This window comes from Tinamus guttatus, unplaced genomic scaffold (assembly GCF_059628265.1).
Source record: "Tinamus guttatus ecotype Peru unplaced genomic scaffold, ASM5962826v1 Tinamus_guttatus_pri_ptg001087l, whole genome shotgun sequence".
Taxonomy (NCBI): domain Eukaryota; kingdom Metazoa; phylum Chordata; class Aves; order Tinamiformes; family Tinamidae; genus Tinamus; species Tinamus guttatus.
Genome location: NW_028289621.1, coordinates 1,815,614 through 1,828,236, shown reverse-complemented (window position 1 = coordinate 1,828,236; position 12,623 = coordinate 1,815,614). Strand labels below are relative to the sequence as shown.

Sequence of the window (12,623 nt, the reverse complement as noted above, 5' to 3'; positions counted from 1 at the left end):
AAAACACAAACGAATGCATAAAGAATTTGAAGGGCTCTTAGGACTGACCTTCACAGAGGCAACTTAAAATTAAGGACAGAATGAACAGATATGCAAGAAAGTGCCACAACCATGGAAACCAACAAGGACACATGTATAGCCTCGGAATATGACTAGACAATAAAAACAAGAACTAAAGACGTTGCTCAGAAACTGAGGTGGTAGGAATATAACCAGAAAAGCTGAATGGCAGAAATGTTCAGTCTTTAAAGGTGAGGAAATTGCAACTGGCACCAAGAGGCACTAGACTGAGCAGAACCGGTAAGAGCATCCTCTGCTCTAAGGCTTTCCTCCACCCCTAAGGCTTCCACAAGCCTTATCCATTGCTCCTCTCCCAAGCTACTCCAATCCATGCTGCACAGCTTTCCCTGAGCTGGCCCTGCCCTGGCTTCAAGGCTTCCACAAGTGCCGCTCTTTCCCTGAGCCCTTCCAGCCTGAACCGTGAGCACTGTCAGCTGTGTTATTGATCTCCATTCTCATCCTACTTGTTCTCTATGGCACAGCAAGGACAAAATTACTGCTGCAGCAACAGCAACTAGCATTAATTGGAATTGATTTATTTTTGCATTTATCATGGATTTTGTAATCAGGTGGGCCTTGAAACATTCTTTATTTATCCCATCTCAATCAAAGTTGAGACTTTCAACATGTCTCTTTCAATGCCTTTCAGAGAAACCTAAGTAGTATCTGGCATCTAGCGACCTATGCAATAATAGTGCAAATCTAAGGGAAAAAAAAAACAAAAAAACACTTTGGCTCACCTTGTGTGAGCCACATTTTTTGTCTCCTGTAATACCTATTTACTGAGTTCCTCAACACTGGAGCAGCTCTAGCCTTCTACTAACGAAATCCTCTTTAACAAGATTTCTAAACCCATCACAGTGTAACGACTTCCTACCATTTCTTACAATTTTAAACCCACAGAACGGGGAGAGATTTTTTTAAAAAAAATCATCATTTGCAATATATGTATATAGCATTCTACCTATTATCCGCCATTTAACTCTCCTGTCTTCTTATTCCTGCTTTTCTCACCTGCAATAACTGGCCTGGATGAAGAGAACCCAGGAACGGAGAAGTGTGGCAATAAACAGTCTCTCCATATTTACAGTCTGGAGCCCCTGGATCTTTTCCAGGCTTCTGCAATGTGTAATGAAGATACAGTTAACACTCAGTGAGAGGCAGGAGAAGAAAATCACTGTGCAGCAGCGGCGCTTACTTACTCACCCTTTTGTAGTAATTTTTTATCTTTGTTGCCATGCCAACCTGCATCATTAAAGGGGCATTTTCCTCACTGTATTCAGCAAGGATGAGATCTCCATCCTTGCCAGTCAGGTCCTGTGGTGTGCGCATGAAGAACATCTCACCGCCTCCGGAGGCCTGACGCTCCTGCTCTCTCATCTGCGCCAGCACAAAGACGGCATCAGGGAAGCAGCACGTCAAGCACATACCTTGCTAATTGAGTCTCAGCAGACACCAAATAAAGACAAAAATAACTGTACCTTGGCTTTCTTTTTTATATGTTTCAGCAGAGGTTGCACGGCGTGAGGTCCTGGCTGGGACAGGGCTCCAAAAGAGTATTTCTTCAGCGGAGGCCGATGGAACTGTCGGAGCTTCATAGGACCCATATGGGTGGGAAAGAAAGGCTGGCGGAGTTCTACTGCTGGGATGGAGTGCTGGTAAAAACAAAACAGGCGTTTAAAATGATTCATAGCATCTCAAAACAAAGGTGTTTCCAGCAAAGATGCTCTCAAAACAAAGATGCTCTCCAGTCCTGCAAACCCTGCTTTATCCAATAGAACCTAGCAGCATTTATGTCTGCGAGCAATAACAGCAGTGCATCCAAATTCATGTGTTATCACAAACGCTGCCCTTCGACAGGAAGCATTAGCCTTTGGATTGAATCCTTTCTCATTGTGCAGACACTACTTCTCATTTACTTTTTCACAGGGCACCACTGAGAAGAATTTTTATTACTCAGAAACATGCAAACCATTACCGGTGTCAGTGAGAAAGCAGCACATTTTGAACTGCATACATTTGCCACACTGCAATAAAGGGTGGATGCAGCTGAGGTTTTAGAAGAGGACATTCAGTATCACAGTGAAACAAAAAAAAGTAACAGCTCTTCACCAAGCCCTAGGCCAGCAGTAGCTTAAATTCATCAATATCTAAATTATTTTTATCATATTCAGATTAAAAGCACACCAGTAGCAGAAGCATAGCCTCACTTTTGCTGTATTGTTGCCATCTAACCCCATCCTATTACTGCTTCAATAAGAGTAGTGCAGAGACATGAAACAAAAGCAAGGCAGACATGATGCTGCAAGAACTAGCACATACCTCAGCACCTCTTTCTGATGGGATAGTCAAGAAGTGTTAGTCCAAACTCCTTTCTAAGCATTTTAATTAAACTGTGTTAAAATTTTCTTGCATGAACACTTAATTGACCCACCGTTACATGACTTTCTATTTACAAATCCTAAGTCATACTCTCAGAAACCTTCTACCAAGACATTCTATCTCTAAGCCTATACCCTGCAGTAGCCTCAATACCTGAATGATGTTGCCTCCAAAGGTTCCTCGAAGTCCCTGCTGCTTAGGGTAATAAAACTCATCATTGGAGAGGTTCCACGGATCCTTCACTTCTGGTTGAGACATGTTCTAATATTACAGAGAGAGAAACATCAGAAAAGTCATGCTTTCCAGGTCATTCCCAGCCCTCAAGGTGCTAAAGCTCATGCTGACCTGCTGTGGTTCTTCCTTGATGACACCTGTTTTTCCCAACAGTATTCGACTTTTCTTCAGAGAAGATTCTTTCTTATTCTCCTTGGATGGAGAGTTCAAAGTCATCTCTTCCTTTTCATCAGGAATTTCTAAAAGGAGAAGCAAGCACCCTCTAGGACACTGATCCTAGAGATTCCCTTTTCAGCACCACTGCTTCCCACTGGTGATGTGTCGAGATCTTTTTTTGTTTCATTTTGGGGTGATTCTCACCCTCCTGCACTCCCCCACCTTTTCCTCTGTAACACCAATTACCACAGTGTCAAAACTGTCCTCTGCAAAACAGAGAGTTAGCACAAACACCAGACAGAATTTCAGTATATAGTTTCATAAGACCCACAGAATGCAGTAGTACATGCCCAAATGCCCCTGAATACTGACAGTCTCAGCTACCACCAAGTGGTTGACTGCAAATTGTTTTTAAAAGTCAGGGCAGAAGACTATATGCATTGAGCCAGCCCAGTTATTTCCACTGTCATGTGACTAAATCCTTGCTTCTACTTCCATTCATCTTCTCCCATTTGAGTCAATTTTCTGGATGCTGTAAACATACCTAGAATTATATTTTCATCATTTGGATCAAGTGTCAAGACAGGGGGGTCCAAGAAGGTTTCCATTGCCTGATCATCCCAGATGATATTGTCTTCCCAACGGCCATATACTAATTCCTCATTATCAATTGGAAAAATAGAGTACCAGGGCTTATCTTCATCCAAGGAAACTGCAAAGATCATAAGACAGATTTTTTTTAGCTTAAAACACTACCCTGGCATTTCAGAGCTCATCCCACACTATATTTACTCAGCCTTCCCCTTTTTTCTGTACTGTCTGACAGGACCTTTAAAGGGCAAAGAAAACAGAACTTTAAAGCTAAAAGAAAGACAGCCTCACGTCTCAGTTCCACCAACAGAGCGATTTTACTCCACTGAAACACAGAGAATCTCTTTAAAAATGAAATTGTAGGTGCTCTAACAGGTTTTGGAGCAAAATCACGTTCCTTTTATCTACACTTTCTGATGAAAAAAAGACCTTGTTATTGCACCGAACCCAAGACTATTCAGAAACGTGTTACATGCATATACTCATAGGCCAACGATTGACACCCTCATTACCTTGTTGTTCAGGGGCCTGCTTCTCTTTGCCCTTTGCTATACCTAGGACTCCTGCAACACTGGGTTTCTGTGCTAGTGGAATGGGTGGGTTGAGCAAAGACCCAGTTCGGTTCAACCCTAGAGAAAAGGGAAAAAAAAGTTGGGTTAGAAGATGGAAGGAGGTGTTCCACTGCCTAAAAATTCAAATTTGGAGATGGATGTAGAATGGCTTCCAGGCTACACCAGGATGGTTCCGCTCCTCATAGCACAGATCTTAAGCCTAAAGAATGTTACGTTTCATCAGTATGGCTGCAAGCAACAATTTACAAAAAGGTATTCAGCCACAGCTTAGTGCTGAGGTCTGCAGTTTCTTGGAAGTTATGTTTGGCTTCCTTTGCATTTGCTGCAGAATGACGTGCAAGCTGACTTTCTATCTGTTCCCTATAAAAGAGAGAGGTCTTGAGCAGACAGTTGTCTCTGACAGAACAGTTAGTCTGACTCAGCAGCATCCTATCTATGTCAGACTGTCACAGAAAAAAAATGAGGGCCAAGTAGACCTGAATGAATCGCTCTATGGAGGCTGCTTGCCCCCAGCCATCCTCCTCCTGCCAGGACAGACCAGTGCACCTATGTCCTTATGCTACATATGTCAACATCGTGTCATGTATGTCAGTATTTCTGGAAGGCACAAAACCTGCTGCATGTGAGAAGACCAAACATGTTTGGCATGTACTGTAACCTTTGATGGGACTTACACAGCAAGCCCAAACCTGAGGCGGTCAAGCACGAAATATTCTAAAATAAAAATTGTAATTAAAAGCCATGGCCATTCCAATCCACCTCTCAGCTCCACAGGGTGTTTTGTACACCTAGTTGAAGAGCAAAGGATTGAAGTTAATACCCGCTAAAGACGGGAGTGATATAAACAGACATTTCCATTAGTCTTTTCTTGTAAAAGCAAACCAGAATATAACAAATAGGGAAAAAAACCTATGCAAATAATTTAAATTCAAATACAGCTGTGCCTAAGTTGTGTGAGGCTTGTAAGAACTGTGACCCCTCCCTTACCTAGAAGGTCATTATTACTTCAGGAAAAACAATTCAGAGGAACTTTACAAAATTCTTCCAATTAAAACATATACAGAAAATTCCATTGGCCAGGAAAGGGCAGATATCCTAAGTGTACCAGTCCTCGATACTGGTAGATGGATGGACCCTGGTTAGATGGATCAAGTATCCTGTACTCCAGATGGAGAGAACAAAGTCAGAATTGATCTTTTCTTCAATAGAAGAAAATGTTTCTGGAAAAAATGTAAGAGACTAAGAGTTCTGCATGGAGCTGCAATTTAACCAAAAATGCTTCCTGATGAGAAAAACTATGTTCTGTATTTAAGAAGAAATGAGTCAGCTCAACTACATCAAGCACAGTGACTCAAGATCCTACCAAGATGTCAGATCACTGCTTACCTTGCTGGGCATTGTAAGCAGTGGCATTTCTAGTCATGCTGGATGGCAGCCAGCCTGCCAGACTTGCCCGCTGTGTTTTAGTCCCTTTGTGTTTTACATCTTCTCCATTCCAGATAACATCATCCTCCCACTGCAGCTGTGTCACCATAAGGAAGTGCTCATCAGCTAGCAGATCGTCCTTCTCATCCATCAACTCCGCATCCTGGAGGGGAAAGAACAGCTGCTCAAAGACTTGCAGTGACTTAATACTTTACAGCTAAAAAAAGGAAGCCATGACCAAGTTCTCTTTGTGCAGCAATCCCCAGCACCGGACACACCTCCACTCCTTCCCCCACCGTTCCTCTCACCATCTCATCTCCGTGTCCTTTAACTTCCTGCTCTTTCTTCTTCTCTTTCAGCTTGAAACCATAATCAAATCCACTGCCATCCTCAGGGATCCCTAGCATGTCATACCAGAGTTGTGCTGGGCCATAGCGCCATTCTGCCACCTTAGGCTTTGTGTCTGTTACTTTGTCTATGTCACCCGTTGACTGGGAAAATTTGGATTCCACAGGAGCCATCATGGTAATCTGAAGCAGAGCAGAGAGTGGTTACACCAAAGGTCTGAGTGGTAGAAACAAGTTTCCTCCTTCAAATTTCCCAGTTCATTCTCAAAAGAGAAATGTATTTCTAAAAGGTGCTTTTCCATACTTACTAGCTGCCTTAAGAACGTTCTGCAATTAGACTTCCAAGAACACAGAGATTTCTTCTTGATACAAAGTTAAGCTCTCCTATTGATCCTGTACCATGGACGCAGCCTTCTCAGTGAGAAGCAATCACCTGAAGTCACTGACTAGTGCCTGGAGAGGAGCCTCCGCATAGCTGGAATATAAACCAACCCTGCCATCCAGTTTTGTTTTGGAGGAAAAGTCGTTTACACTAGACGTCCGTTCCAGTATTACCCCCAGTGCTAGCTGGCGACCCTCTCTAAGACTCAGATATCCCACCTCATCATCTGAAAGGCATTGCTCAGGAGGGGGAGGAGCAGCAAACTCATATTCCCAGGGAGATTTTCCTTCCATTCCACTCTCAACTACAACTTCACCCTCCTGTATCTGCACTTCTTGTGCCAGTTCCCGATGTTTCTTCTTGCGTTTCCTTCGGGCGCTACGCCAGACCGATGGAACATTCTTTCCAGGGCCAAAGAGACGGAGGAAACGCAGCACCTACAATAGGAAATCAAACATACAAACAAAAAACAGAAAAAAGAAAGAGAGAGTCAAAAAGGCAAAGCACTGAGGAATGCTTGTCTGTCTCTGAAGAGCAAGAATGAAAGAGAGCATTCTGAAATCCTGTACTTGACCTGCACTACAATCCCAATCCCCAAAGCGGGCCACAAGCTCACTGTTGTAAAAGAGTTTCTGATCCATCTGTTTGACATCAGTTGTTTTTCAAAAAGATTTATTCTTAATTTCAGACACAGAGAAACTTAGAACTGAAAATAACTACACCTTGGGCATGGGGGGAGACAGTACCTGGAAATAACTATTTCCATACTGAACAATTCCTAACCTTCAGCAAGACACACGGAGACTGAAGTTGGTAAAATGATTAGGAGAATAGACAAAGTTATACAAGCAGACATTTCTTAAGCAACCAGATAGAAACAAACAGCACAGCCCAGAAATACTACATTTCCTTCATTCCCAGCACAGCCCAGTTTCCCTCTCCGCCCATCAAAACCTCCACTGATGGAAATGGCAAACCTTTCTTTCTATACTTTCTATGATGATGATCACTGCCTTTTAAGCTCTGGTAAAGTAACCTTCCAAATACCCTCGCATTATTCCCAAACTAACTAACAAATTTAGGAAACAGGAATATAGCCAAAGATTTGCAAACCAATCTATTTATTTGTTGTCTTCATGTCCAGAGAACATAATATTTGTATGACTCTGCTCATATCCATGTTATCTTCCCCCCCCAAACAACCTCCGAACTCATTTGCCAGTTTCGGTGAGGTTTTTGTCAAGGGCAGAGGTTCTGGGTATAGATAAAAAGTTTAGTGAAATATAAAGTGGTTTCATCAGGATAAATAGTACTGCATAAAAATGTGCCTTCTTAGACATCAACCAATCAATTCTTGTGATCAAATCCAGAGGAATTCAGGCTTTGCTAGCTCTAGTAGCTCATGAATAAACCGGGAGAACAGCTCAGCATTAACAGCTTGCACTGACTGCACTACAGAAAGCAGGCATTGCCAACCAAAGATCAGTCCTTGCATTACATGCTGAGTGCCACAGAAATGAATATATTAATGACAGCTATAAAGACGCAGTAACACAGGAATCACCAAACTTGTCAAAGCTGAGAGAGCATCAAGTGCTTCACAGAAAGATAAGGACAAACCACTACTTTTGTGTTGACACTCACCCAGACCTCTAATAGGTAGGGGTTAGCGAAGTCATTAAAACACAACATTTAATTATGTAATCATTACAGAAAGCCTATGGCAAAGACACATGTAAAGTTGACTCCAATTCCTTGGTAACCTTAAGCTTATTATCCTTTCCCTCCTGTGTTTTATCTCCTCTTGATAGCTTTAAAACTTCAAAATTATAGAAATACATGATCTATATTTGCTACTGGGTACTGATTAATTTTCAAATTTTCATTTTTTTCAATTTACCCCCAAAAACATTTAAAAATAATGACAAAAAAGCACAAGGCAAAGCCTATAATGAAAAGTTCTCAGCAGTGGGGACAGTGATTAGATAGATTATGATCTTTAGACATAAAAATCCCCACCATTCTTTCAACCAAAATGTTATTAACGTGACCTCTGATCCATAATCACAGTGGTTTTGAAGGAGAGTTAAATAAAGGACATACACCTTGCAGATTGTTTTATCAGACTAAGTTCAGAACAGCATGAAAGGAGCAGGTATTTGGCTGAGAAGCCAGAAAGCAGATTAAGTAATTAAGCCATTTTTGAACCATCTGGTAAAGCATTTTCTACTCCACTAGAAAATAAAAAACGGCTTAATAGATTTGTGCCATGGTTCTAAAGAATAACAAAACATTATTTTATTATTTTGCACTTCATTGATTTATATTGATTTATATGGCACTTTTTAAACTACAGATGGTTGGAAAAGCACCACAGGTAAAGCAGTCTGGAAACAGCAACCCACAGAAACTAAAGCAGGAAAGAGCCAGATAAGCCAGAACACCTATGCAATTATGGTGTGCACACCCTTAATACTTTATCATTCATTCTTAGAGAGCCCATATAATAGAGTTTCTGTTGCCTCCCCATATTTCTTACAATACCTTTCCAGGTCGAAATTCCGGGAAGAGCTCTGTAACACTTGGCAACTGTTTGGTAGCATCTCGCTGCATGATTCCTGCAAGAGGAAGTGTGAGTTTGCCTTCCTTGGATTCTGCCTGCCTGGCTTCTTGAGGTCCCATCTCTGACTCAGAATCAGAGCTGCTGCTGAAATCCACCTTGTCGGAGGCAGCAGAGGAAGGAGCAATGATGGAGGGCAAAATGATACCGTCTCCATCTTCAGATACTACAATAGAACAAGCACCTTATAAACAACCAGGTTTCCTCCCTGTCCCCTAGTACAACCCGATAATGCCATATGTACTGTTCATATCAAATTCTGCAAAGCGTAAGCCTTCGTAATTGTCGCGAGTACCATTCTGGTTTAACTTGTCATTTTATCCTAAGCGTTCCAGGTGAATTTCCCAGCCACAACTGAGAGGATGAGATAAAAAAAGGAGTTTTATTGTGAATATCAGTATTTTAATAGTCATACAGTATTTCACTCTGTATTTTACCTAAGAACTCACTTCAGACAGTTCCATCTCATCGGGTATCAGGAAAAAGACCCACCTCTGGACGCAGTCTGCAGACAGAACTTTGATCACGCGTGGGTGCTGGCCGCAGAACGAACTGCTGTGCAGCTGTGTTTGCTTCCTTCAGACAGCTCACATTGTCAGAGGGAAGAAGGGCCTCACTCACCAGGGACAGCTGCATCTTTTTCATCTTCTTTCTTCCCAGGTACTGGAGGTGGTGGCGGTGGCGGCATCAGCTTGGAATCAATATCCTCACAGTCAGCATCGTAATCATCCTCATCTTCATCTAAACAGACAGCAGACAAGAATACACATTAGGCTGATAACAAAAGAAAACCAGACACCCTTCCCCAGCTAAAACATCCTCTGTGTTGGGACAGATCACACCCCAACATAGTAGACCACATCTCCACACTGGCTCAGTAAGATTAACATTCTTTTTTTCTTAAGTAGACCCCAAATCCTCACAACTTCAGCTTTTTTGCACAAAAGCATTGGAAAATTGGAATTTTAAAAAGAGTGAAATGTGGAAGAAGGGTAAGCTGACAGCAAGCGAGCTGAAACCTTCAAAAAAAAGAAAGAAAAGTAACATACTGACATCACCTCTCTTTACTCAAGCTTTGCAGAGCGAGTAAAGCTACTAAAGAAATCAATAAAAAGTTGGAAAAGTCCAAATCAACTTTCCATCCCACCAGCAACAATATGATGACAGAAAGGTACAGTATAACTCAACTTCAAGAGATAAGCACAAGATTGAGCAATTGCACTAGCAACTACCAAAAGGGAAAAGTCATAGATGTTTGAAGATTTGTTTCTGCCACAGAGTCCTGGGACTGATATGAGAACTAAAGTGCCTTCTGGAGAACAGTAATTTTTGACAAAAGAATGCAGAGGCAGAACAGGAGAGAGATATTATGGTTGAAGTGACTCATTAGGGGATCTGGACCTCAACTCTGTCTTAGGTTACTCTCTGAGAAGGAGCCGACTGCCCGCGTAGCCCTGCTTCTAAAAGCACAGGTTAAAGAAAGATCAGCAAGATATCAAGTATTCTCTGCAGGGGATCCCATGGCAAAAGAAAGATTTCTCTTCTGAGGGTAGTTTAACTTTGAGAGCAACCCAGCCATTAAAAAAGGAACTTATCTAGCAGAGCTTTTAACCAGTGAGCAAGGTTTCCCAGAAGGTTATATTCTTGAAGCAATGGGTGAAAAGGGAGGGAACTTATCTAGCAGAGCTTTTAACCAGTGAGCAAGGTTTCCCAGAAGGTTATATTCTTGAAGCAATGGGTGAAAAGGGAGCAGTAACACACTCTTAACAAAGCCAGTGTCAAGGGCAATTGCCCCCAAAACATATCACCAGCTGCCAGTCACTTCAGCCTCTTTTAAGAAGCACTTATCCCATTTACCTGGTCTTCGAACTGGTTGCAGGTTGCCCATTGCCTGCTTATACCTTCGACTCTCATCTTCGGCCACTTCATTAATATCTGAATAATCAACAGCATCTTCTGTGCTCTTAACCCAACCTGAGAGAAAAAAGAAATCTGGTCACAAAACACTTCATTTGGATATATGTGACTAATATCTGGCTTCACAGTGCACATATGACTCCTTTACATTTCCTTTTCTCGGAAGAACAAAGCGTCTGATTAACTTCTCCCACCAAAAGATTCTTTCCCTTCACTCTAGCTAACAGCCCCAACACTTTTCAATTTCCTATAAACAGTGCTAAGAAGCAACCAGGTTTAGCACAAGAGAGACACCCTTCACGTAGTCAGCGAGACTGTTCAACAAACTCAGGAAACTAAACTCAGGAATAAAAAGAAATAGTAAGAAACTGGGCACTGAATAGGGCTATAAGATTTTAAGACTGAGAAAAACACAGAATAAATTTGTTTACAAGGAAAAAGAGACAAGAAGTAAACAAAAAAAAAGAGAGAGAGAGAGAGAGAAAAGATCTTGTGTAAAAGGGAGCAGGGGCTAAGGTGGAACTAACGCCATCAAGAAAAAAGGAGGTGAGGCTTTTGTCAGATGAACAAAGACCAGATAACATCGCCTTTTTCCTTTCAGCCTTAGAAGACCTGGGTGTTTCTTCTCCAACAAGAGCTCCCATCCCACAGGTTCTCCATCGCCTAATGACAGCTAACCCAGGGCCTCACCTTCCTCATCCAGGTGGGCTCCATCAGCCTCTGTGCTATCGTCCTCGCTGGCTGTGATCTCAGTGATCAGGTTGCCCAGTCCCAGGGCACCCAACCCAGCTAGATGCTTCTTGGATTCCTGGAGAGACCAAAGGCAGATCCCAGCTGGGAGAATCCCCCAGCTCCCCCGGCCAGGCTAAGCCCAGAGGCAGCACTTGCTGCCTGGGCCTGTCCTGAGGCGCAGAGAGTTGGGATCCCCCCAGCCCAGTCCTGGCAGGAGCCTGTGGCACCAGGAGCCTTCCTGCTCCTGGCCTGGCCCTTCCCTGAGCCCGCAGCCATTGGATCCCTATCTCAGGCCCCATCTGGGAGCCTGCACAACCAAATCCCAGCACAAACCCTATCCCAGAGCCTGCACCACCAGGAATCCCCATCCCTGAGCCCACACATGAGACACCCGTCTCAGACCCCATTCCCGAGCCTGCACCCCCAGGACTTTCCGTCTCAGCTCGTCCTGGATTTCGCACCCCTGCCTCAGCTCCCGTCCCAAAGCCCACAACACCGGGAACCCCCATCTCAGGGCCCGTCCCGCAACCCCGGGACCTCCCCCCGGACCCACCTCGTCCCTGAGCTCACGCCACCAGGAACCCCCATCTCGAAGCCCACAGCCACAGCCCCCCCATCGCACCCGGGGCACCAGCCGTCCTGGAGCCCGTACCCACGGCACCTCCCGCCGCGGAGCCCACGGGTCCGAAACCCTCCTCAGAGGCCGTCTCGGAGCCCGAGCCCACGGCGCCCACGGCAGCCCCGCCTCAGAGCCGTCCCGGAGCCCAAGGCGGCGGCCGGGCCGGGCCCAGCGGGCGCTACCTTGTCCAGGACACTGTCACCCTCCAGCTGCCCCGCCTCGTTGATGTTGCCGAAGAGGAAGCCGGCGAGGGAGAAGGGCTCTGCGCGGCCGCCCTCCGCCTCCTCATCGCTCTCCGAGTCCGACATCGCGGCGGCGCCGGAGCGGAGCGCGAGGCGGAAGCGGAACCGGGACGCGAAACCGGGACGCGGCCCCGCCGCGCGCGCCCCCTGCCGGCGCGGAGCCGCGGCCGCCTCGGGCTGAGCAGCGCCGCCCAACGGTCCTAACGGTCCCAACGACCGCCCAACGGTCCTAACGGCGCCAAGCGCCGCCCAACGGTCCTAACGGCCGCCGCCCAGCGGTCTCAACTGCCGCCCAACGGTCCCAACGGCCGCCCAGCGCTCCCAACGGCCGCCCATGGACCCTA

At 44.7% G+C, this 12,623-nt stretch overlaps 1 protein-coding gene across 1 annotated transcript in view; it reads right to left on the bottom strand.

The window, feature by feature from the left end:
• The window catches only part of TAF1 (TATA-box binding protein associated factor 1), a 32,669-nt gene extending 20,295 nt beyond the window's left edge, over window positions 1-12,374 (bottom strand). The window contains exons 1-15 of the mRNA XM_088538457.1: window positions 12,220-12,374; window positions 11,377-11,494; window positions 10,627-10,743; window positions 9,391-9,510; window positions 8,694-8,767; window positions 6,368-6,586; window positions 5,729-5,950; window positions 5,382-5,583; window positions 3,936-4,052; window positions 3,377-3,544; window positions 2,788-2,915; window positions 2,596-2,703; window positions 1,542-1,715; window positions 1,267-1,440; window positions 1,075-1,179 (exon numbers count right to left, since the gene is read on the bottom strand). Of these exons, the coding sequence (XP_088394583.1) occupies window positions 1,075-1,179; window positions 1,267-1,440; window positions 1,542-1,715; window positions 2,596-2,703; window positions 2,788-2,915; window positions 3,377-3,544; window positions 3,936-4,052; window positions 5,382-5,583; window positions 5,729-5,950; window positions 6,368-6,586; window positions 8,694-8,767; window positions 9,391-9,510; window positions 10,627-10,743; window positions 11,377-11,494; window positions 12,220-12,345 (2,172 nt within the window). The 5' untranslated portion in view covers window positions 12,346-12,374. The remainder of the gene's footprint in view (window positions 1-1,074; window positions 1,180-1,266; window positions 1,441-1,541; window positions 1,716-2,595; window positions 2,704-2,787; window positions 2,916-3,376; window positions 3,545-3,935; window positions 4,053-5,381; window positions 5,584-5,728; window positions 5,951-6,367; window positions 6,587-8,693; window positions 8,768-9,390; window positions 9,511-10,626; window positions 10,744-11,376; window positions 11,495-12,219) is intronic.
• Between the last annotated feature and the right edge of the window lie 249 nt (window positions 12,375-12,623).